We start from the raw sequence: 26,840 nt of genomic DNA, 5'->3' as shown, positions 1-26,840 counted from the left end.
TGTGTAACAACTCAGCTTGTAGTAATTGTTCAAAGTGACGACAGAAGGTCTCAATGCATGTACTGCGATGGTACATGCAATTCTGCTGCACTCTCACAAAGCTGCTGGATGTCAGTTTTACAATGGAACAGATAGCTGGTGGTAAACAGTGTACAGCCCTGACCACCAGACAGACATACTGTATACAGCTTAGCACATAGAATGTGTGCCATGTGATGTCATTTGGCATCGCACTGGCACATTAATCTGTGGCACATGCACATCACTGTGCCTGGTGTCAGTTGTCCATTGCATTCAAGCAGCTTGAATTGTGTCCATGGTGAGATGTGTTACCGTGTACAGTGCGTGGCACATAGTCAAAGGTGGAACATTACTCACAGGATTTGGCAGACATGATTTTAATGTACTGTGCACCAGGATGTCGTGCCTGTAAAGCGACACGAATATACAGAGAAAGCTTTCCCGACAGGCTTCTTTCTAATATGGATACCATCGCCCACACAGCAATAAGCACTCATCAACTTGCAGTGAAAAGCACGCTTTGAAGCATACAGTGTGAAGAGTATACTGGTGGGAAAGGTATTACAGTCCTATCATAAAGAAAGTGTGCAAGCACTGGGACCAACAATTTTGTGTTCCATGTACACTTCCATATCAGATGCCATCAGCAACAATTCTTTGTCAATGTATGGGTGCGTGTTGTCCATCATCAGCTAACAGGACCTTCATAATTTCCAAGAATTGGTTCACATCGAAGTTGCGGACCCACTGCAAGTGATATATATCGAATGTTAGACTGCCGAGTCTCTAATCAGGAAATAAGGATGCTGCTTTATACTTTGACAGCGGGACATTGGCAGATAGCAGTAAAATAATATGTAAAGGGGGATTGCCTGGAAAGTAATGCGCCACATTCTTTTCTTCAACAATTCTTTACTGAACATAATGAGAATTACACAAAAGAATGGAGCTTTATCTGCACACACTATTTTACAACGTAATCTCCACCCCATTCTATGACCTTCCTCCAATGCAAAACAAGGGTGTGTATGCCCTGTGGCTACCAATCCTTGTCCTGGTGGTGGACCAATGCTTCACCGTCATTGTCCTCAAAATATCTTCCTTTAATGGCAAATGACATCAGCTAGCTGCAGCAGGTCAGGTGTGACAGCTGTGGATTGTTTCCCCAATTTTTGCCACAGATCGTGGAGCTCCACCGAACAGCCTTCTGATGACCTCACCCTCTGTGCCCAACAACTATCTTAACTTCTGTAGACAGCAGATGCTCCATAGACTTTGCACAAGCATTGCCACAGAGAAATTTACAAAATCGAATTGTAGATACATGGAGCAGATGCACCCAGTCTACAGAAACTGTATATTTATAATAGAAAACTGGCAATATGAATACTTGGGCAATGCTGAGTTTTTCAGCTTGCACCAACATAAAGCATTGTGCAATAATTTCTGCAGATCTGGTATACGACATGGGTGCTTTCACAGCAGCCCGGTCTTTGGTGGGGTAGGGTAGGTTAGCCTGTGACAACACTGGAATCTGATGTGATGAGTGCAGGGACTGGGCAGATCTTAAACCTGGTTCTTCAACAGGGATATTATCTCTGTGGCAATGGGATGGCATTAGAAGTGGCTCAGGGACAGAATAGGACATTGTGGAGGTTGGGTGGGTAGAGGCTGGGTGGGCAACAGAACACCACTTTAGGAGGGGTGGGAAGGATCTCAGGTACGCTGCCCCTCATATCAGGGAATAACCATATGTAATCAAAGCTCTGACAATGTATGTGGTTCAGCTGTTATAGCCTGGGATACTCCTTGCAGGTGGTTCTTGGGATGGTGGGAGAATTGGAGATGTGTATAGGGATATAGCATGGGAAATCTGCACTAGGACTGGTGGAAAGGCCTGCCGGTGAAGGCCTTTGTGTGACCTTCAGTATACAGCCTTTCCCTAGTGGACAGGTTGTATGGGCAAGATCTTTTGGTGTGAAACGAATCACAGCTATCGAAATGCACGTGCTGTTCGTGGTTGGTGGGTTTAATGTGGACACAGGTGTGGATGAAGCAATCAGAGAGTAGGTGGCATAGTAGGTTGAGGAGGACCAGATGAAGCAGATGGAAGAGAAAGTGTTGAGCTTTGTGAAGGAAAGAATGAGGGAGTAGTGGTCCAGAGTCCACATCATGAAGATACCATAAATGAACATGACACAGACCAGGGGATTGGGAGGCTCTGAAGGTTTCCTCTAGATAGTCCCTTAACAGGTTGGCATAACAACCCTCACACCCATGATCTTGCCACTAACACTACCCATCCCAACATCCTTCACAGACTCCAAACCTACAACATCATTCCTTATAAACCTTAATAACTGTAAGGTAGTGTACAAATACTTCTCTGAAGAAAGGTATAAACACAAATCCAAAACACAGCCATGGGTACCTGCATGGCACCATTTCTTTGGAGCAGCGTGCACTTGTTAAAAATACTTTCTAGTAGTTGTTAGACCACAGGCAGAATGGAGAGGTGTCAGAAAATAAATCATGATGCTGAAAGTGTACACTGTACAGGAAACAATATAAACTAACAAACGAATTTCACATTTTGATTATTGTATTACTAGCACTAATGTGTGGCTGTTTCCTGTTCTTCCTAGGTTTACTCTTCATTGTAGTGTCCATACTGTTAATATACTCTAGTCACAGCTGCACTGTACACTCCAGCCACTGCTACACCACTTCTCGCCACTGTAAAATCAATAATTATGCTGAAATTTCCTGGCAGATTAAAACTGTGTGCCCAACCGAGACTCTGACTCGGGACCTTTGCCTTTCGCAGGCAAGTCTCCGCAGTATCCTTTCTTTCAGGAGTGCTGGTTCTGCAAGGTTCGCAGAAGAGCTTCTGTAAAGTTTGGAAGGTAGGAGATGAGATACTGGCAGAAGAAAAGCTGTGAGGACCAGGCGCGAGTCGTGTTTCGGTAGCTCAGATGGTAGAGCACTTGCCCACGAAAGGCAAAGGTCCCGAGTTCGAGTCTCGGTCGGGCACACAGTTTTAATCTGCCAGGAAGTTTCATATCAGCGCACACTCCACTGCAGAGTGAAAATCTCATTCTGGAATAATTATGCTATTTATTTGGGGAAAAAATGATCATCATCCATTACTGCTTGTTTTAATAGAAGTGGAGCCTTTATACCGGACAGCAATGAGAAATCACATTCTATGGTTGCTCTTGAAATTTTAAATTCTGATACAGTGCAATAAACACTGACCTACTTATAATAGCCCATAAATATTAACTCAGAGGCATTACATGAAAATACTTTTAACTTACAACCACAGCGCGAGGAAAGAATACTTGCAACTGTGACGTAATAAAGCCAAGTATTTAGCGTTTGAGAAGTTTTAGTTTTGAAACAACTTTAAGCCCATCCGATCTATTTAACAATTGCACACATACAAATTTGCCAACTTAACAGATAAGGCAGAAAAAAAACTTACTTTGCCGCCAGAACTCTGGCTGCGGTTCTGATTCCCACTTGGACGATTACGGTCATAGCCACCACGTCCTGAATCACTTCTACCACCTCTGCCACCACCATGACTGCTACCACCGCTTCCGCCACCGCCGCCACCACCTCTCCAGCTACTACCACCATGACTGCTACCAGTACTTCCTCCACCTCCACTACGGTAGCCTCCAGAATGTTGCTGCCTACAACAACAACAACAACAACAACAACAATAGTAATAGTAATAATAATAATAATAATAATAATAATAATAATAATAAGACTTATGCAAACAATGTATACTAACTAAAATTTTTAAATGAAAGTTTCTAGTGCTGTCCACTTTGCAGCAGCTCTAAATAAATTACAGTAGGTAAAAAAAGTCTCTTCAGGCTACTCACGATGTGCAGCATGCAAAAGATGTTATTTTAAACTACTGTAATTTTTAAATGGTGGTCCAAATACAAGGGTATCTGACATCATGGCAGCATCACGGGGGATTTTGCTTTTAACTAAAATTGCAATGCAACCCAGCAAAGTCGATACAAGGAATGAAAAAAAGCACTGTAAATAACTAGTGACACCTATGCTTCTATTAGTATACTAACTTAATAGTTTAATTTGAACAGTTTCCATAATAACTTAGTAACGGGAACTGTACACCACAATCTCAGCATTTTCATATTGCATGTACTACATATTGCAGTACTAAATCCATGTTCTGCAATCAGAAATTTGTTTGGCTGTTCAGAGTGTGTTTGATGCCTTGTTCTAAGGGACAGGGCAGAGAATGAGGGGTGGAGGGAGGAACCTACAAAAAGTTACAACGATTATCCTCTATAGACCCTGAGGGGGCACTAACATTAGATGGTGGCCAGAAAATACGGAGCTGGAGGTTTTTGTTTAAATTCTGCCAGCAGTCCTGTTCTCTGCCTGGTCAAACGAAACATGGGCAACATTAATGCCAGTTACTCATCTATGTGCAATTAGTTTCAAATTTGGCACGAGCTATACTGACAAGATACATCAGTAACTATGAAATATTTGTGAGTTTGCATTACATTACAGTCATAACACTGCAGCAGTTCACACACAGCAAGCATCACAATGTCACAAACACACCTGACAGGAGTACTTGCGTTAATGTGTATCTCATACAAATAAAAATTGGGACTGTTTTATATAAAAAATTCATTAATTTTTTATCACTGCAAGCTTGTTTTTCAATGAATAAAATGAAAAAGATCGAAGTTGTTCCTGCTGCTGTGATCTTCCCAGAATCAGCAAATGCAACGAACTGTTCTCTAAGAATACCAGAAACACACTATGACCACAAGGTGCAATACGATGCTGTATGTGCATCTGTTAGTGACGATGCTCTTTATATGACACTTCATGAAACTCTGACGGTCCTGATTGCCAAATGTATAGTGTTGGGCTTGTACACTCCGTTCGGTTATCGGAAGTTGAACAACAGTCAAGTCCGATTTAAATAAAGTTACAGCAATAGTGAAGTCACTGATCATAAACACCAGAAAGTGCAAATGTAAATTACTGCAGTCTAAGAATGAAATTTCAAAGTAAGTTTATCTTCCTGTTTCTTGGTGGAACAGCTGGTTTGATCAGTGTTCCATTTGCAAAGCTACTTCTTAGGTATTACTGGCTTCTTTGAGCTGCCACAAATAAAAGTAGTAATTGTGGTGCACGTTTCATACAAAATTTGACAGTGTGAATAGAATTTACACATATATGGTTTTTGTGCTTCTAACTTTAGTAGAAGACTCAAAGTATCTAATTATTTGTATGCTTTGCCAAAAACTTAATAACTAAGAATTAAATCTGGTATTTTTTTATGTGAAGGACAGCTTTCACAGGCTACACAGCAAGTACTGTTTGCTTTAAACACTGCATCAAGCTGTATGCAAAGATGTGTTTGGTAAGGCAACTAATTCTACAAAGAGCAAACTGGCTCTGCCAAGAAACAAAGAACCAAAGCTTCCAGGATTTGAGGCTTTTGCTCTGACAGCCATTCTCATTGAACAAGACTATGAACTGTTTGCTAAATGTTATTTAGATTTGTTGTTTACTCCAATAAACAATGTCAACAGTGAGTGGATTTCCTCTTACTACAACACAATAGTTACACACACACACACACACACACACACACACACACACACACACACACACACACACACCAATCTTAATGGACATTGTCTTGAGCTTTGCATTTTTATTGGTCAAAAGAAAGAATCATACAAAGTTTAAAAAATATATATTGTAAAATATCAGTTTTTCTTTCTTTCATCAAATAGAGTGATTAAACAATAATAATTTAATAAAGCACATGCAAACTGAGTGATACAACACACAATGCAATGAGGGAGTAACCAGGTCCCGAAAAAATTATATATCTAATAATGTCAGAGAAATCTATGCTAATTTTACCAAATTAGATGCTGTATTTTCTGATACATTCTGTTTTATACTGCATTCATGTCAAATCCTTACATCATGTTCCTGATACGTGGTTGCCAACTACATGATGAAATGCAAGAGATTTTGTCACACAACTTTAGATCTGGATCAAGTATGCTACATGATATCCATAATTGTAATTTTAAATGCAGGGTCATTCCACGTCAAATCAACAAATGAAACCATCATTTTCAACCTTACCATCTTGGATTTAAATGAAATTAAGTATGCCTATAGTACTCATAAATAGTACCACAAATTATTTTTTTCATATTTTGCTGATAAAAAGTTACAGAGTAATGGACTTCCAAAAATTGAAAACAATGACAAAATTTGACTTGTGGAATAATGTTATTTTCTTTATAACTCGTGTTCTAATTAAGCTACAACAATAAAAGAGCTTTCCAATGAAGTAAATGAGCCTTTATATGATACCAAACATCATTAGTTCACTATACAGATAAACATTGTTTGTAAAAACAACATTGTTGAATTTATTGAAAAAAAAAAAGTGTGAAAGATACCCTTTACATCTACATATTCCGAAAGTTTCCACTTGGGATGAGCATGGGATCACTATCAAAAGCAATTTTATGTTTACCACAATTCTCCAAAATCAGTCAGATAGGTGAGTTTCTTTTATTTTGCTACACATGAAAATATTACAGTGTTAGATTTTGTTAGATGATCCACAAATTGTACTTTTGAAATGAATAACTGCTTATTAAACTTTAGTGCAAACTATTTATTAACAGCTGTAAAACAACAGGGGGAAAAAAGGAAGCTATCTCTCATTTTAAAGATTATGTATAAAATGATTCTTTGGTGTTACTATCTGCAATCTATTCAGTATTTTATCTCTGATTAATATTGTGAGCAATTTTCACCTATTGATGAAAGTGACCCTCACATTCTTTTGTTGTGAGGCAGCTGTAGTGAAATTATGTGATTAACTCTGAAATGTGTTTTGAATCTAGCTTGAAAGTACTTTTGTACAAACCTCACAAGATTCTGTAAGTTTGTATGCCTTCAACCAGTTAATGTTTGCATACTATTAACACAATGAAATATTTTTTTTACAGGAAGTGAAAGAATAGAGAAGTAATATTGTGTAGTATTGAATATAGAAAGCTGGGGCATTCAACTTCAAAAACTTTTTTTTTTATGAGTTTGTTCACTTGAGAAATATAAAATGCCTAAAATTTCAGCTTTGTGCTGTAATCCATTTTTATGAAAAGGGCCACAATAACCACAAGAAAAACTTACGGCCTGTTTCACAATGGATGATAGCAAGAAAACGTTTCTCAACTTTAACTCAAAAAGTGTGTGACAACTGCCGTAAAAAAATTGCACAAGTAGAAATTTGTGATACGTCTAGCACAGAAAATAATGATGATTTACTGTGTTCTGTGGTGAAACAAGAAAGTGAAAAGGTTTTATGTGATAGTGACGTACAAGACATAGCAGCAAGTGAGGCTTTAGAAAAGTTGAATGCTTCTTTGCAGTCCATTGGTGAATCACCAATTAAGAAGAAACAACTGTGTGAAGCAAAATATCCTAAGGAAAAACTAATTAAATTTAATTCAAACAAAGGTATTATTGCTTCCTTCCGAAAAAGAAGAAGTAGTACATGATCATGCAGAATCTGAGATAATCAGTCAGCTAAAAGATAAATTTCGTACATGTACATCTCTAAGTAAACAGATGGAAATTCTTACCATTTTACCTAAAAGCTGGAGTGTTAAGATGCTTCAAGATGAATTTAATGTAACAAATTACATGGCTCTAAGAGTAAAAGATTTGGTGAAGGCCAATGGAATTTTGTCTTCACTAAACTGGAAATCTGGCAAGACTCTTGATCAAATAACTGCCGATTTTGTTAGAAACTTTTATTGTTCTGGTGAGATAAGCAGGGCAATGCCGGGGAAAAGAGATTCTGTGCTTGTGAGAGATAACAGAGAGAAACTGCAAGTACAAAAACGGCTAGTTTTAAGTAATTTGAAAAAAATTTACACGAACTTTAAAGACAACCATCCAGAGCCCCACATTGGATTTTCCAAGTTTGTGGACCTACGTCCCAAAAATTGTGTTTTAGATGGAAGTAGTGGTACACAGTGTCTGCTTGTGTACTACCCATCAAAACTTCAAACTGATGCTGACTGGATGTAACATTCCTCAGCTGACAAAGGATGAATTAATCGAATAAAAACTTACAAAGACTGCATTGCAAGAGTTGTATGTAATCCGTCATTATCTGCTTGTCATTTTGGTGAATGTAAATTCTGCCCTGGGCCAGAAACCTTTAAGACATTTTTACAAGATTTGTTGAATACTAATGATACTGATAATATAACTTAATCAGCAATGCGTTTCTGTTGATCACACATCTCTAGAAACAATCATAAAATCAGCTGACAACTTTATTGATTGTTTTTTTGATAAATTAAAATCACTTACACGACTTTCATTTGTTGCTAGTCAATAATCAACCTTCCAAAAGAGACTGAGAAATGAACTTAAAGAAGGCAAGGTCTTGGCGATCTGTGACTTCTGAGAATTACTCCTTTGTTATTGTTGCTTATTACAAGGATGGGAACAAACTCGAGCACACAAGTCTTGTAATCATATCAGAATGCCTAACACGACCCTGTTGCTGTGCATTTGTTTTAATCGTACTTGATGGACTTCCTGACTTAAATTCGGTAGAAAACCAAGAAAAATATATTATTTTTATGATAGAGCAGCAGCTCATTATAAAAATAGGAAGAACTTTATCAACCTGAGCCATCATGAAGATTTCCAAAATGAAGCTGAATGGCATTTTTCAGCCACCTCGCATGGGAAGGGAGCTAGTGATGGTGTTGGTGGAACAGTTAAACGACTTGCAGCTCGAGCAAGTCTGCAAAGGCCATACAGTGATCAAATAATGACACCAAAACAACTTTATATGTTTGCCAAGGATAACATAGAAGGAATGAACTTTTATTATGCTACTAAAGAAGATCACAAAAATGAAGAAATGAAACGTATGGTGAGATTTGAGAAATGCTGCAAAATTGTACGGACACAAATACTTCACACTTTTATTCCTTTTAGCAACGACAAAATAATAGCAAAAGTGTATTCAAACACTGTTGATAGTAAAATTGAACTGGTGACATTTTCTGTCAGTGATACTATACTGTTCAAAGAAATAAAAGGATATCTTGCTTGTGATTATAATGGTCATTGTTGGTTAACCTGTGCACTTGAAAAAAAAATCTGGAGAAGGATGAAATCACAGTTTCTTACATCCACATGGACCATCACCATCTTTTATATTTCTGAGTCATCGAGACATTCTTTCCATAATCAGTAGGGAAGCAGTGGCAATCATGAACCCTGAAACTGCTACAGGGCGAACATGTAAGTTATCCAGTGCAGAAATATTGATGTGCAACAGACTGATTAGTTGAAAGTATGAAGAAGTGCACTAACAGGACACCTATTTGTAAATAATAGTAATTACTACCTGAATTTAAGTCTGATCTCAGGTATTTATTTTTCTGCGTTTTTTTTAATTTATTTATGATATGGATATAATAGAGGGAAACATTGGAAGTGGGTTACATATTACTGAGTATATATGGATAAAATTGTATAATAGGTTACGGTAGTAGATAGTATAATAGATTATCGTAATCTACTATACAATTTTATCCCGCCTATATATACTCAATAATACATAGCTCCTTTTTATTTATTTATTTTTATAAGTTTTCATTTTGTATTTATTAATTACAGAGGCATGAAACGTATGTTCTTTTGTCAATTATAAGTTATTTTTAATTTCCACATTTTCCAACAACATACAGCTGGTGAGAAGTATGCCTAATATCTAAAATAATTTAGTCTTTAGGAATTTTTAAAGCACTATCCTTAAAATAAAATTGCTTTTGATAGCGATCCCACGCTCATCCCAAGTTGAAACTTTAAGCGTATCTTTCACATATACTTTTTGAGAATTTTAAAAATACAGTTTTTCAAAATTCGTTAAATTCAACAATGTTGTTTTTATGAACAATGTGTATCTATGTATTAAACTAATGATGTTTGGTATCATATAAAAGCTCTTTAAAAGAGCTTTCCAATGAAGTAAATTTTGTTGTTCTACCTTAATTAGAACACTAGTTGTAAAGAAAACAACATTGATCTGCGAGTCAAAAATTTTTCATCTTTATAATTTTTGAAGGTCCATTACTCAGTAACATTTCGTCAGAAAAATGTGAAAAAATTAATTTGTGTCACGATTTATGAGTAGCACTTGTTGATTTGACATGGCATTGCCCTGCAATGTGAACTGAAAGCCAGTGACTATCTTTTAAGTAAGTTTAGTACATCAACAGTGAAATAATGAAGATGAACACTCAATTTTGACAATTTTTGTGTTGTCAATTTGTCTTTGCAATGGTTGTGTCATTTCTGCAACAGAGGCTCCAATGTCTAAAATACATACATGAAAATAAATTTTGCATCACCCCAGTTCCCAGAATGCCTGAAGATAGATGTTCACTGTGGATATTGTATCACAGACACAGTCCCTCTGACTGTTCCAGGATGTTACTAAACCTGCCCACAGATGTAAAAAAAACCATGCATGACCAGTGCCTATTGGATGCAAGGGATCCGAGAGCCGGTCAGTTCCAGTCATTCCACAAGGAGGGAGGTATATGGCATGTGTTGTCTGTAATTGAACCATGCCTAAACAGTAAATACCGCAGTTCAATCGTGTCCGCATTGTTACTTTGTGCCAGCAAGAGCTCTCAACAAGGGAAGTGTCCAGGGGTCTCTGAGTGAAAACAAGCTATGTTGTTCGGACATGGAGGACATAAAGAGAGACAGGAACTGTTGATGACATGCCTCACTCAGGCCGTCCAAGGGATGCAGTGGATGACCCCTACCTATGGATTATGGCTCAGAAGAACCCTGACATTATGCTTTTCGTGTAGTCACAGGACACTGTGTTATGACTCAAACCATGCCAATAGGCTGCATGATGCGCTACTTCAATCCTGACACCCATGGAGAGGTCATCTTTGCAACCACGACACCATGCAGCGCAGTACAGATGGGCCCAACAACATGCCCAATGGACCACTCAGGATTGGCATCATGTTATGTTTTCTTCACTGATGAGTGTTGCATATGATAATCATCAGTGATGTGTTTGGAGGCAATCCTGTCAGGCTGAATGCCAGACACACATTGTCCAGCAAGGTGGAAGTTTGCTGCTGTTTTGGGGTGGCATCGGGTCCGATATACATCGCTGGTGGTCATGGAAGGGGCCGTAATAGCTGTATGATATGTGAATGCCTTTCTCCTACCTATAGTGCAGCTATATTGGCAAGGCATTCGTCTTCATGGACAACAATTCACAACCCCATCATGCACATCTTGTGAATGACTTCCTTCAGGATAATGACATGGCTCAACCAGAGTGGTCAGCATGTTCTCCAGACATGAGCCCTATCAAACATGCCTGGGATTGATTAAAAAGGGCTGTTTATGGATGACGTGACCCACCAACCACTCTGAGGGATGTACGCCAAATCGCTGTTGAGGAGTGAGAAATCTGGCCCAACAGTGCCTTGATGAACTTGCGGATAGTATGCCACAACGAATACAGGAATGTATTAATTCAAGAGGATGTGCTACTAGGTATTAGAGGTTCCGGTGTGAACAGAAATCTGGACCACCACCTCTGAAGGTCTTTCTGTATGGTGGTAAGGGAACAAGCGAATTAGTTCTACCAAGGTTTAACATACCACTGCAGCAAAATGATGTGCTGCACAATGTTTATAGTACCAACAAATGATGATCACCGAACAGTGAGTCATTTGTATTTGTAGGTTTAGGGAGTTTTTGTATCCAAACTGTGTGGAGAACTTCTATTGCCTGTGCATGTTGAGCATCATGTACATAGCATTTCTGCAGTGCTGGCAGTAAGGTCACACTTTGCAGCACCTGCTGGTTTGGCAATTACTCCATGCAGCTGCACCTCCTGCCTCTGTGACATTTGTTGCATGGAATAGCACATACCAAGGTAAGGGACTATGTCATGAAAGGAAATAACCTGCTCAGCTCTAGGGTCTGGTCTGAAAGAGGTGGCCCTAAACTGTCTACAAATTTGTAATACTAAATGCAGTTGACAAATCAACATTGCATACAGCTGTATACGGGATGTTCTATGTTTTATAAGTTGGGGAAAGAGGTTCATGTCTCCAAAAATTGATTTCTGTTATTTGGTAGCTTGCTGGACATAAATAAGTGTGATTTCCATTTTAAGCACAGGCCAGACTACACAGTACATGAAGCACATGAAAGAAAAAAAGAAATCACGGGGAAGATATATTCCAGAGAAACACATCAATAATTTCAGATCTGTAAGCTACAGCACCTGAATTGCTACATTACATTGCTACATTGCTACATTATTACTAGCAGCCGAGATGACAGGCATCTTACCCACATAGCTGTAATGGATCGTGCAGCCACGTCTTGATCCCTGAGTCAACAGATGGGGATGTTTGCAAGAAGACAACCATCTGCACGAACAGTTCAATGACGTTTGCAGCAGCATGGACTATCAGCTCAGAGGCCATTGCTGCAGTTACCCTTGGTGCTACATCACAGACAGGAGTGCCTGCGATGGTGCACTCAACGACGAACGGCAAAATGTCATTTTTTCAGATGAATCCAGGTTATGTTTACATCATCATGATGGTCGCTTCCGTATTTGGCAACATCACGGTGAACGCACATTGGAAGCGTGCATTCACCATCACCATACTAGCCTATCAGCCGGCGTGATGGTATGGGGTGCCATTGGTTGCACATCTCGGTTACCTCTTGTTCGCATTGACGACACTTTGAACGGTGGGCGTTACATTTGAGATGTGTTACGACCCATGGCTCTACCCTTCATTTGATCCCTGCGAAACCCTGCATTTCAGCAGGATAATGCACGACCGCATGTTGCAGGTCCTGTATGGGCCTTTCTGGATACAGAAAATGTTCGACTGCTGCCCTGGCCAGCACATTCTCCAGATCTCTCACTAATTGAAAACGTCTGGTCAATGATGGCCGAGCAATTGGCTCGTCACAATACGCCAGTCACTACCCTTGATGAACTGTTGAAGCTCTGTGAGCAGCTGTACCTGTACACACCATCCAAGCTCTGTTTGACTCAATGCCCAGGCGTATCACAGCCGTTATTATGGCCAGGAGATGGTTGTTCTGGGTACCGATTTCTCAGGATCTATGCACCCAAATTGCGTGAAAATGTTTGTACCCTTTTTATTTTTTAAACAAGTTCTTATGCACTAGATTTTTCCAAAGTGGGCTTGGCCGGATTACGTACAATACTAGTAACTGAAAATTGGTTACATCTTCAATATTTATGTGTGGAAAATGAAGCTATTTTGAACTGATTCTGATAAACTAGCTCATGTGGATAAAATTCGTTATGAAATATGTTTTAAGTAATCTTGTGTCTGCATTTTGGTGCAGAATTCGCATCTATTTCACATTTATCAAAAAATGCAAATTTTGCTGGTCTCTACTACTGACAAAACACTGGTGTATCCATTAGAGTCCATAAAAAACGGCAGTAATGTATTTGTGGCCTTAATAAAAGAGGCCAGTTCTGCTATAGTGGAAACAGAACAAGTGTGGTGTTTACCTACTTCATGGCAAGTGCACTCAGTGCAAGCAAAACATTAATACAATATTATTATTATTATGGAATTTGTTTGTACAAGTTCTTCAAATTCATCAGAGAGAAATGTCCAAAATGCCAACAGAAAATATGGACACTCAAATGCCTATTGTTGTGCTGAAGGCAGTGTGTGTGTGTGTGTGTGTGTGTGTGTGTGTGTGTGTGTGTGTGTGTGTGTGTGTGTTCGCTCGCTTTGTTTGAACATTGACTTTGCAGCACTGTTTCCATGCCATGCAAAAATATTAATGGATTGGTAGCAAAATGTTTCACAATACTACTACTACTACTACTACTACTACTACTAATAATAATAATAATAATAATAAATTAAAAAAGTAACAGAAAAACTGGCTATGGAATACCCTTTTTCCCCATGTTTCTTCCTACACTTCTTGGTACTCTGATACACACAGTTCAATAGAAGTAATAATTATAGTAACAACATGCCAAAAAATATGTTGATAGAAACGGGAAAGGAAAAGGTTAATTTGTTTAACTAATTAATAGGAAGTTTGGCAGGTAGAGGAGAAAGGGGGGGGGGGGGGGATATATGAAACTGCTCTAGTTGTGTACAACGTTTCAAGGAAAATCACAGAAACAATACCTGTCTCTCCAGCCACCACCGCCGCCGCCACCACCACCACTGCCACCACCTCTTGGCTGCCAACTACTGCTACGCTGCCTGTTGTCTGGGCCACCTTTTAAATTTCAAGCATAAGCAAAGATTCTATGGAGTACATTGTATTAACTAAAAAAATAGCTTCACCTGCAACTAAATGCCACATTATAAGTGACAAATTACTACAGTCATGTCAGTAATGCAATTAATTGTCATGTGCTAAATTTACTTGAAGAATGAGCCCAAACTATGAGTACAACACTTAAAGTTCCACTTTCAAAGGCACTTTACATTCAACAATTTCATTATGTCAACTTTCAATGGCAACATAATCTAATGACACTGTATTGCAACTTTTACAAAAATGGGCTGTAACACAAGAACATATACAACACCCACACCACAATTCATGGCAAGATAAACAGACGCTAAAGATCTGAAAAACTAAAACATAGGAGGCTGAAAGCTGAACCAGTAAATCTGGTGTGAAAGAGACACAAGAAGTTAAAGGGAGTGACGGTGGAGGAAATTCTCAAAATTCAATTTATTTCCCATGCCACCATTTAGCTCAATTCATAACGTTCTACTTTTTCCCACTAGAAACATTGAAGTGTGGAAACATCATCATTCAATGCCAATTTCTTCTCCAATCAATGTTCTATGGTAAATAAAAAACTGCTATAATGTGCACAAAATAAAGAAAACTGGGATGACGATGTGACAGTTCTCAACACATCATTGTAATTTTATTGACAGTAATGCTCACGTGACTGGCTGCAATGTTCCTTATCAGGAACCACGATTTTTTTCCTCTGAATTACCACCAGTAAATAGAGTATAAACCAGAAAGTTACTTCCCCTCCTGAAGTAGTTGACAATTAGTGGATACATAATCTTAAAAAAGCTTTGTCAGCTTTCTCTATCAGAGGAAATGGTTTTTCTACCTGTCTCCCTCTGAAGTACTCTTGCAAGACGAAATTTACTGTTTTAGATGGCTTTTGCTCTCTGATGAGAAAATTTATCCATGCCTGATGAACTATGGTACAATACTAAAAACTTAGGGACCTGAAAAACTCAATTGTGGTAAGTGCAAATATGGATGCAAATTCTGCTTCAGCATGCAAAATTACTTAGTAAATCTCATTTCATTGAGAACTGTATCCCAACTACCTACTTTATCAGAGATATTTAGAAATAGCTTTATTTTCTGCATATGAATTTACAAATTTTTGGTTACTGGTACTGCACAACTCCTGGCAAAGCTCAATGTGGAAAGCGAACGTGTGTAGGAATGCTTTTGTAAAATAAACAGAGCACCAGTAAGTGAACATAATTTTGTATCAGTGTGCTTTTATGTTATGCTCTCATGCCATATAAATTGTGAGGTGTTGAATGATCCCTACGATAGAGCACATATGGCATTGTTTATTTCCGTGGCCCACTTCTCTCTATCCAGGTGGTTGAAGTTCTCGTGTCCGTACTGTAGCAAGCAGAAAATACAACCAGTCAAAATATTTCGACCACATAATATGCCAAGAGTGTCTTTGCCTTTAAGTATCAGTAATTGAGTTATTCTATGTATAGTGCCTATCAAGCACAGGTTACAGGACTATGAATGCCCACAAAAGAGCTCTTTGAGTTCCCTGAGAATGCACGTGTGTGTGTGTGTGTGTGTGTGTGTGTGTGTGTGTGTGTGTGTGTGTGTGTGCGGCGCGCGCATTGTTGATGAAGGCCTTAATGACCGAAAGCTTTATTTGTGACAAGTCTCTTTGTTGTGCCTATCTGTGACTCAGCACCTCCGCTATAGGGTGAGTAGCAACTTTGCTATTCATAATATTGTTACTTGAAAGAACTCTGCAATATATTTATCACGCCTTTCATGCTACAGAATCAAAATCTGTGTCCTGCACATTTTGTAATTATCAAAATGGGTATAAAAGAAAGTTAATATTGAGACACATCAAAAATAAGAGAAGCACAAATTACCATTAAAAAAATGCTGTTGCTTCTCAACATTATCATTTGTTGAATGCTGAGAGACAAAAGAAAATTAGCGAAGACTATGCCAGGAAAAATTAAAGTTTCTGCAAAAACAGACAGATGAATCAAAAAGCTGTTTATTAAAAAGTAGTAGTTGAACCATCTTTTCTATTGTCTGGGCAATTGTCTTTCTGGTTACAATAACCAGTTAACTAACGTGAAATGAGAAACGACTGATATAATTGCACATCAAAGGGCACCAACTGGAAACAAGGACATCACCATCACATCTCAAGAGCAAACATTAAGAAAATAGGCGGAGAAAGTGAAAGGGAAGGTTTGTTATGGTTCTCAGGAAACCAGATTCAAGAGAATATGTGTAGATGAACAATTTAACGCAGAAGAAACTTACAAGATTCAAGAAAGATTACTAACGATCACACTTACAAAGAGGATGTGGGAGCAAGATACATACATATAATACCAATGCACTAAACCACTAGTCATAACAAATATTAATCATTGCTTTGAAGTATCGCTATACTTTTAAATTGAAAAATAGCTGAAATTTAATATTTACTAACCTCTTGGTCTGAATCCTCCACGATATGACTGCGATGAGTATGAAGACGAATAGGACGATGACCTTTCCCTGTTATCTCTATGATAACCACCATCTCTGTTGTCACGATTATCCCGGTTGTCACGGTTATCACGATTATCTCTATTATCAAATCGTGGTCGCTTATTTTGCTGGCCATATCCAGCATCTCTGCCTTCTCTGTTATACTGGCTTACTAATGTTCGAGACTCTGCTTCATTAAGCTCAGTGTAAATCACTTCAGTGAAGATGTCTCCAACCTCTGGCAGCATAAAGTTGGCTGGAAAAAAATTGTGTCATTACAACCACATGCAAATTACTCTCTCTCTCTCTCTCTCTTTCACACACACACACACACACACACACACACACACACACACACACACACACACACACACAAACACACTTTTCGAGCCCAAATCATCTGATATTCTGAGAAGACAAAGGCTGGAAGTTGGAGTGTATTAAAAAATAAAGGGAAAGAAAAATTCAGCAAGTAATATACAATTACATAACAATGAAAAGAAATTGTTTTCCCCTAATGTTGCACTTGACTGTCACAAAAACTAGCAGAACTGACACTCCTTTGTACCCTCAATACACTTCCCAATACATCAGACACTTATGGGCTTGAAACAGCTGTATGTGTGTAGTAAGTGCACAGCCGAAACAAGGAGATTGAAAACTACAATAAAGTATCAGAACATAAGATAGCTGGGAAGAAGGCAGTGAGGGGAGGGAATGGCAAACCTGAAGCTAAGGTATTTTGGAAGCAGGATTATATCAACGGGCCTGTTCACAGTCCACAAAGGATAAGTTAAAAATTAAAGTAACAGGGCAGAAGAAAGCAAGTAACTAAAATTTTAGGAATTCATTAGACCACTGTTTGGCCTAGTAAAATAGTGAAAAAAGTAGTCCACATAAGTTACCTTTCATCTCAAGAACAGCTGAATCAGGAACATCTTTGCCTTCCAGCTTCTCACGCTGAGCTATGCGTCTCTTGAACTCTTCATCTGTTGGTACAATTACTACCGCTCGGCGTACGAAGCCCTCAAAACCCCTCATTTTGCGTCTTTGGGCTGATGGATATACATTGGTCTGTGTAATGTATAGAGTTGTAGTAGTCATGATAAATACAGTCCCAACTGTAGGACACTGGGGCCACCAGGACCCCAGGATCTCCTTCCAACATATATATTACTAGCATTTCTGGAATAAGTGCTAAATACATTGGTTTAATAACTGGCCATAGCCTTCAAACTCTTGCTTCATCGATATTCCCCCCACATATTCCCAAACTTACCTCCAAGCTGTGAGCTTTGGAGAACCTTACATTTAGTAACTATTGTTCAAGATATTTTTCAATGGAAAACAGTGAGGCTTAATGCCATATCATTTAAGTGCTACACTGACTGAATGACAACATTCATAAAGATACTTAATTTTACATTAACATTTTCCATCAATTTAAATAATAATGGAAGGGAAGAGAGAACAGCTTCAACTTAACTTCTTACTCCATAATCAGACTTAATCCTTCCTGTGGGTTTAATGCCGCTACAAAAGTAAAACTCCACTTTCTTTGCAGATTTACATACATATAAATTACCAAAGAAATTAAATATCTAACCATAAACTAAACCACATTCATTAGTTTCCATCACAAAATTATAACTGTCAGTATAAATTATTCAGGATTTTCTCATCTGTGCAACCAAAATGTTAAGATGACTATGTGTTACTCAAGTTTTCTATTTTTCTTTTTAAATATGTAGACAATAACATATACTGCTACCAGTAGCACTGTCAGAGTAACTCACAATGTCACCGAGATCAAGCCGGTACAATGAATATCTTCCAAAGCTTGCAAAACCAACTGAAACGCTACCTTGTATTATTTCATGTACATTTATAAACCTTTCCAGTTATTTCTATAAGAAGAATAAAAAAGTTAGTGGTCATTAGCTTTAATTAGTTTCCATTTTAAGATTAATTCTATATGCTGGAGCTCTCTATGGAATACACAGCTGGGGTAACTGGAACATATGTATATATACATACACATATTCAATGAACGCGCACACACACATTGTTAAAGACATAGACAGAACTGTCAAAAGTACTGACATCAATAACTAAATGACCGGCTTCTTTTTCAAATACTACTTTTACATATCTAATTATATTACATAAATATTATTTTGATATTCTTCCTGATTTTGCATGCTGCTGACAATAGCCAAAACTTAATCCTACTGATTAAATACAAGACAAATAATTGATGCATTGCTCCTGGCATTTCCTGTTGTCCATCCAAGAACAGCGTGAGGCCTGTTGCAGATTTAGAAATACTTATTCTACTGAAGATATCTACTTGCAACCTGTAAAAATGGTTTCTTAAACTACTAGTCCTCCAGCAGTACATTCACTTGAAAGCAGTTCTCATTTTGGAGATCTCTTAATACTCTGCACATATTCCTGCTCTTCTCTAATAGAAACTATGATAGTTGTAAAAGCCATATTAAATAATCTTCACTAATCAGTGAAAACAATAGGCACAAATATCTTTTGGGATCTGTTTCTCCCTTCTACATTCCTTAACTATGGTTGCACAGTAAACTTCCCAGACTTACATCATATATTAATTTTCAGTTGACAGAAATATTCTACCTTGTCACTAATAAGTATCGGTTACCTCAATAATAAAGTCTTGTGTATTGGTTGCACTAATATTTTGATTTTGAAGTATTATAAAGATACTTTTACATCCAAAATAAAATACATCTAAACTTAAGTGTAAATATAAAAATGTGCTGCGTAGTAATTAAAATATTTCAAAAATGGAATGTCAATTCCTGCCTATCAAAGAAACTGCTCCAAGTAGCTAATGGCAGACACTTTTGTCCCAAGCCAACACAGACTACTTTTTCCTCAACAGATGTTGAGATCCATTTTGGTATCAGTAATAAGTATTTACAAACAAAATAATTACCTTAATTTTTTTGATTCTTCACTGTAAACCAATGTAAATGACTCCTGACTACTCTTAATGGATATGAAAGACATCTCTTTTAGCCATTTCTTTAACATCCTAATCAGCCCCAACTTTAAAGTGGATATTAGAGCTACACTCACCTTCAAAGCTAGCTGTTGCCCCACTGTGACGTACCAATAGTAAAGAATTTTTACCTTTGTGATATTGAAGTCCGGGCACTGGAGCAACTTAATGACTCACCTGTGTAATACTAAAGGGACAAGAAGACTTAACACAAGGATATTACAAACTAAAAACTTGGTTGATCAAAATTTGCTGTATTACTCAATGGTCGGCCAAGCGCATAAAATGTCAGCATTATATAGATCAAAACTTATATAACATTAGGTTCAAATTTCACAAACAATTGAATGTTTTGAAGGTTAAGTCTGATAATACTATAAGAACATTATCCATATGTAGTACAATCCCCTGACCACCTGCCCCTATTTCGATAAAAATCTTAGGCACTTCACCCCATACAGCGATTCTTCACAACATGCATACTTCTGGAAAAGGCTAAGGAAATGAAAACCAAAACTAATAAGGTGGAGAAAGCAAAAAACAGCAATAAATTTTATTTATTCATTTCTGACTTACTAACATATTAAACTTATTTACATAATTCCAAAATAAATAGAAAGCTATGATGCACATAATCACAATCATCTCCAGCTTTTTTCCTTAACATGCAATTTTGACAATATTTGAAAATGTTAACCGCTGCTGTGTGGCACTATCGAGGATGGTGTGGTGCAAGCACAGCATGAAACAACATTTCGAGGTTAGTCTGTATGCAGATGAACTGTTGTAACACAGAATACACATGAGATGATGATTTCTTGAAGTTTTGGGTAAGAGTTTTACAGTTTTCAAATTTGGTTGGTTTCAAAAAGTTGCAAGATACACTTTTAAAATCTTGCATAGCCATTTTATTCCATTTTCAGAAGTATAATATTTTCCAACAATTGCAGTTGGAAACATGTCCAATCTGACAAGGACTGAACAGGGATACAACTGAAATTCTCATTATTTGATGGTAGTGCAATTTCACCTCAGAACATACAGGACATGTCAATTCATGATTCTGAATTTCTCTGGAAAATAAATACTTTAGACGTCTATCTTGCGTGTTAAGAAATTAAACATTTTAATTTTATCTTTGTTTTTGTAAATGATACAGTCCTTTGATAAAATTATGTTCTTCCAAGTAACTTTTAAAATGGTAGAGAACTAAAAATGTACGAGTGTTATACCAAAAGTAAGGTTCCCAATAAGCTACAGCCTTGAGGGAAGGTGCTAGGCTAAATCCGACAACAGTGCCATGCGCATTGGTTCCCCCACACTCTAGCCCGCCCATCCAAGATTTGCTACGTCGCTCAATGTAGGCTTGGCAGCCATCAGAGATGGAAGTATTGATCACTGCTCCCACTAAGTGCGAGGTTCGAGCAGTTATCACATTTTCTCCACACAGGAAAGTTACCACCCATGGAGATCCATCGGTAACCGAATAAGGTATACGGTGGAGAGTACATGTCCATTCAGTGCATCTGCAAATGGAGCAGGGTTTTTGCTGAGGGTTGCACGGAAGTTCACGATGAAGAACGGAGTTAATGACCACTGGTTTTGGATGCGATTATCCAGAAGATCAACAGTGAGCTGCTCAAAGATTGGAGGGTCACTGTCAGTGAACTTGCAGAATGCATTCCTGAAGCTTCATACAGCACAATTTAAAGAACTTTAACAGAAACAATGGGTCCCCCAGATGCTGGCTGAGTGACTGACACAATGTGCAACACCTCGACTGCACTCGCAAGCTTCAACATTGTGAGGGGGAGGCAACAAGGAGGAATTGTTGGACTCTAATCATCACGGGAGATGAAATATGGGTGTTCCATTACTCCCCCAAAACAAAACAACAATCTTGTCAGTTGCATCACTTCTGTTCATCGCCACCAAACAAATTCAAACAAACGCAGTCGGCAGGAAAGGTTATGGCGAATGTGTTTTGTGATCAGAAGGAGGTACTCCTTATCGATTTCATGCAACATGGGACGACGACACACACTGACAGATATTGTGAAACACTGACAAAAACTCCAGTGAGCAATTCAGAATCGCACGATTGGACGACTGAAGAAGGGAGTAGTACTACTTCACGACAACGCTTGTCCCCACGTCACTCCTCAAACACAGGCCTTTTGAACAAATTCGGGTGGACTGTTATGCCCCATCCCCCGTATAGCCCGGTCTTAGCCCCCAGAGGTTATTACCTCTTCCCCAAGCTAAAGGAACACTTAGGTGGCAAACCTTTCACGAAGGACGATGAAGCCAGAGCAGAGGTTACAAGCTTCCTCAACAGGTTGGCGGGAGACTGCTTCAACTTAGGAATACAAAAATTGGAGCACCGCCTTCAAAAGTGTGTTGAAAAAATCAAAACTACTTTGAAAAATAGACGAAAATGTAAGCTTTTCCACAATGTATAAATTAATAACAATAAACAATGATTTCTATTTGTAATAAATACGAGAACCTTACTTTTGGTACAACCCTCGTATAACTAATAAACTGGAAATACTGGAGCCCTGCCAGATGTTTTGTTTCAAAGCTCCCTCTATGGATGTTCAAATTTCAAATTTAGTTCTCTCTCCCCCCCCCCCCCCCCCCCTACACACACACTTATGGGTCTACTTATAACTTACAAATTTACGAAAAACTACAAAACAATTGATTTTTTCCTACTTTAAATTTCTTTTCAATTTGGAAATTCACAGAACACTAATTTCCAGATGCAACTGATAATTATAAACAATACCTTCTGTTTCAACTATTTGTATTATGTAAATATATTCTACTAAAAATTCACATTTTCCATTTTTTATGAATTATTTACTCAAACCCCTATCACAAAACTCCCAAAAATTGCACAATACATTCTTTGGTTACCGTTGTAGTAGTTACTGCAATCAAAGTGGGTAATATTTTTCCATGTAAAGAGTTAGAAATTTTTCTACTTTATGCATATTTCACATCATTGAATTTCTAGTGCAAAATATGCATGTTGGCAACACTGTTCCAGCTCTGTTCTGATTATAACAAACAAGTGAGAACTTGCACATGAATCATTCAGCATTGTTTTGTATTTGGTTGAACTTTTTGTTAGATACAATGTCAGTAAGGCAATACAGGAGTGAGGTGTGTGTGGGGAAACACAAACACACACACACACACACACACACACACACACACACACACAAGAAGGTGGTTGTTAAGAAAAATGGAGGACACTTTACAATTGTTGGAAATCTGTCAGAGGTATTGCAGAAACATCTTTGTCCTCAACAAACTGTGTTACCATCAGATCCATTGTGCAGGATCTGCTACAGTCCCTATAACAAGAAATTTAGTGATAATCAATTGGAACTATCACCATCACCATAATATAAAATCGAAGAAAACAGTGCAGATATTTATATACCCTTGTGTAAAGTAGCTGACACCTTGAGTATTAGCATTTCTGTTGTAGCCCCCAATATATCTCCCTTTAAACTCCCAGGCAAGGTAAGAAGCACAAGAAGAAAATGGTATGTACAAAGGAAAGTGGAAGAACTTGAAAAAAACTATACACAAGCAACATCTTCAAAAATTTATGATGTATAAGGTTGCTGCACTTTGTGCAGAACTTTAAGGTATTGTCGTGCATCCAATATACAGTGTAGTTTCAAAACCTGAACACATTATTTTAATTTCAAAAGCATAAAAAAAAAGTGTTTGGCAGTGTCCAGATTCATACTACGGGGATCCACTGCATCATGATATGCTACATGTTGTTCTGGAGTATTGCCTAAGTGATGACAAAGACTGCAGCAGGCGAAGTCCTAATCAGGCTGGTGTTATCTCTGTTAGTGAAATTGGTGAAAACATAAGAAGATACATGACAAGATCAGTAAGAAAACCATGTCTCCCAATGAAAAAGGAGAACCTAAATTTAGAAACTCGCCTCTCAAAATTCTACTCCTTATGATCAAATTGGGTGAAATGCCACCTATTTAAGGAAGTATGCACATGCACTTTAAACTTATTTGTTCCCAAATAAGCAGTGTCACAAGAAACAAGTTAACAGAGAGACGGAACAGATGGTTTTTGAGTATATGCCAAGAGACGCAAGATAAATGCTAACTGCAGGAGTGTGCAGTGTGTCCTGGCACTGAAGAGGTTGACCATTGAAGCATTACACCTTCAGGATAGTGATGATAATGTAACCTATGCATTGTGGGAAAGAGAAGAGTTGGTGAAGAGGACAGTGGAATTGGGAAATTTGCTACAAAGGTTGGGTACTGGGTCACATGAAAGGAGTAGATCATCATTGCATCTGCAGGATTCAGAGACAGGCCATAGCAGAAGTAAATTCAGCGACATCTCAGATCATGTTGCTTTGCAGAATGAAGTTCAGAGTTACCACTGGCATACATCACAAGTGTCAATATGCACATGCTTTTTCACTTTCTTGGAATATGCACATTATTTAACTGATGATGCAGCATTTCATTTTAAAAACCACTTTCAGCTTTGTATGCTTGGTAAACATAGTGCATGCATTAAGACAAAAAAATGGATATTTTTAGCATCCGATTATCGAGAAAATGCATGTGATGGTGTTAGAGGTCTCTGTAAACATCTTACAACATGATTTAATGACCAGCATGAAGGTGTTGGCCCTACAAGAGATGCTATTGGATTTGTACAGACTATATCAAAATTATTGCAAAACACGAAATTCATATTTCTAAATGGAAGTCCATTTAAATAAGCGACAAGAGTGTCTGCGATGAAGCCAGCGATAGAAATTCAATCAAGTCACTGCTGGGTTGCATCCCAGAATGGCATATACATCGCAAGAACGATTCTGTGAAATGCAGCCTGTCTGTCTGTCTGTCTGTGTCTGTGTGTGTGTGTGTGTGTGTAATGCATACACCTCAGTATACTTTAGAACACTTTGTTGTGAGCAACTTCATTTCTCATGTGGATAAATCAGTGGTGGGTGGGACAAAGAATTAGTGCCTCATGAGCTGCAAGATTTAACTATCTCCTTTATGACACCTCATGACCTGGAAAATTATTCGAAATAGCCATCAACAACAGATCAGTGTGCAGTTCTGATTTCCCAAGTACTTCTCTTGCTGGATCATTCTCCATCTGCAAAATTCGCTCAGCTATAAGCATTAAATGAGGGGGCAGAGGGAAAAAAATTAACTACTTTCAACAGTGCAGTACTGATGGTTAAGAGTGCGTACAATTTTAATTCATGAAATCAAACAATGGAAACTCCCATGTAGGAATATCAACAATGTAAGAAAAGATAGATTGCTACTTACTATAAAGAAGACCAGTAAGTTGCAGAAAGGCACAATTAAGACACACTTACATAAAGCTTTTGGCCTCAGCCCTCATCAGCATAAGAGTAACACACAATACACACCCACAAGCAAGCACACCTCATGCACACGTAACAGCTAATTCTGGCAGCTCGGGCCAGAATGTCTATAAGAAGTAAAATCATGACAAAATTATTGTAAATAATACCAGAAACCAAAGAAAGTATACACAAAGCTTTTCATATACCTAATTTTTTTAATAAAATTCTTGCACAAAATGCACAATTAGTTCCCACTGACATAACTCTGTAAAGTAATTATTTTGACAACATGTACCAGTTTTTCCATTACATTTACTCAATACCAGCAAACAACTTAATTTTTTAAGTGTCCAGTGTTTTTTGACCTTGTGAGTAGCTAGAGCTAACAAAAATTTCTCACACTTCACACCGTAAAATATTGCCCAATCTGACTGTACACACCACAAGTATGGCAACCAAATAACATATGCAATTTTTAGAATATTCAGGGTGGGTTTATTAGAGAAAATAATTTGTAAAGAATCACAAAATTTCAGATTTTCTCACCTTTATATAGAAAATTTTGACAGCTTAAGAATTTTAGGCATTAATATTGTAGCTGACAGTTAGCAGCCTTCCATTTTATCATCTCTCAAGACAGTTATATTCTGTAACTATTGACATTTTCAAAACTTTATTCTGAAGTCTGCTAAAAGTTACATATTTCCATTATTTATTTTTCCAAATTAAAGATAGAAAAAAGCTCGGAAGTCTGTATGTGTTAATGATGTCTGATGGTGCACTGGTTGTAGTTTTTCTACTTTCCCCTTCACAACATCATTTTCACAAATACTCTCATATTTGGCAAGGTCTATAACATTTTATCTACCCATCATTTTAGTTTGAGAGGTGTCTTGTGGAACTCCCAACACACACACACACACACACACACACACACACACACACACACACACACACACACACACACACACAGACACACAGAGAGATATATAAATAAAATAGAAAGAAACTTCCACATGGGAAAAATATATTAAAAACAAAGATTCCAAGACTTACCAAGCAGGAAAGCGCCGGTAGATAGGCACAATAAATAAAACACACAAAAACACACACACACACACACACACACACACACACACACACACACACACACACACACACACACACACAGAATTTCTAGCTTTCGCAAAAGGCGGCTGCTTCGTCAGGAAAGAGGGAAGGAAAAGGAAAGATGAAGGATGTGGGTTGTAAGGGAGAGGGTAAGGAGTCATTCCAATCCCAAGACCGGAAAGCACGCACGCACGCGCACACGCACACACACAGTTTTCGTGTGTGTGTGTGTGTGTGTGTGTGTGTGTGTGTGTGTGTGTGTGTGCGCGCGCGCGCACTTTCCGGTCCCGGGATTGGAATGACTCCTTACCCTCTCCTTTAAAACCC

General features: G+C 38.0%; 1 protein-coding gene across 1 annotated transcript in view; it reads right to left on the bottom strand.

The window, feature by feature from the left end:
• The window catches only part of LOC126321930 (heterogeneous nuclear ribonucleoprotein U-like protein 1), a 105,707-nt gene that overhangs the window by 10,508 nt on the left and 68,359 nt on the right, over positions 1-26,840 (bottom strand). The window contains exons 11-14 of the mRNA XM_049994241.1: positions 17,883-18,051; positions 16,937-17,233; positions 14,358-14,451; positions 3,509-3,722 (exon numbers count right to left, since the gene is read on the bottom strand). Coding sequence (XP_049850198.1) covers positions 3,509-3,722; positions 14,358-14,451; positions 16,937-17,233; positions 17,883-18,051 — 774 coding nt within the window. The remainder of the gene's footprint in view (positions 1-3,508; positions 3,723-14,357; positions 14,452-16,936; positions 17,234-17,882; positions 18,052-26,840) is intronic.

Source organism: Schistocerca gregaria, chromosome 2, assembly GCF_023897955.1.
Source record: "Schistocerca gregaria isolate iqSchGreg1 chromosome 2, iqSchGreg1.2, whole genome shotgun sequence".
In the NCBI taxonomy this organism is placed as follows: Eukaryota; Metazoa; Arthropoda; class Insecta; order Orthoptera; family Acrididae; genus Schistocerca; species Schistocerca gregaria.
The sequence above is the reverse complement of the archived record's forward strand: the minus strand, read 5'-3'. Positions and strand labels throughout refer to the sequence as shown.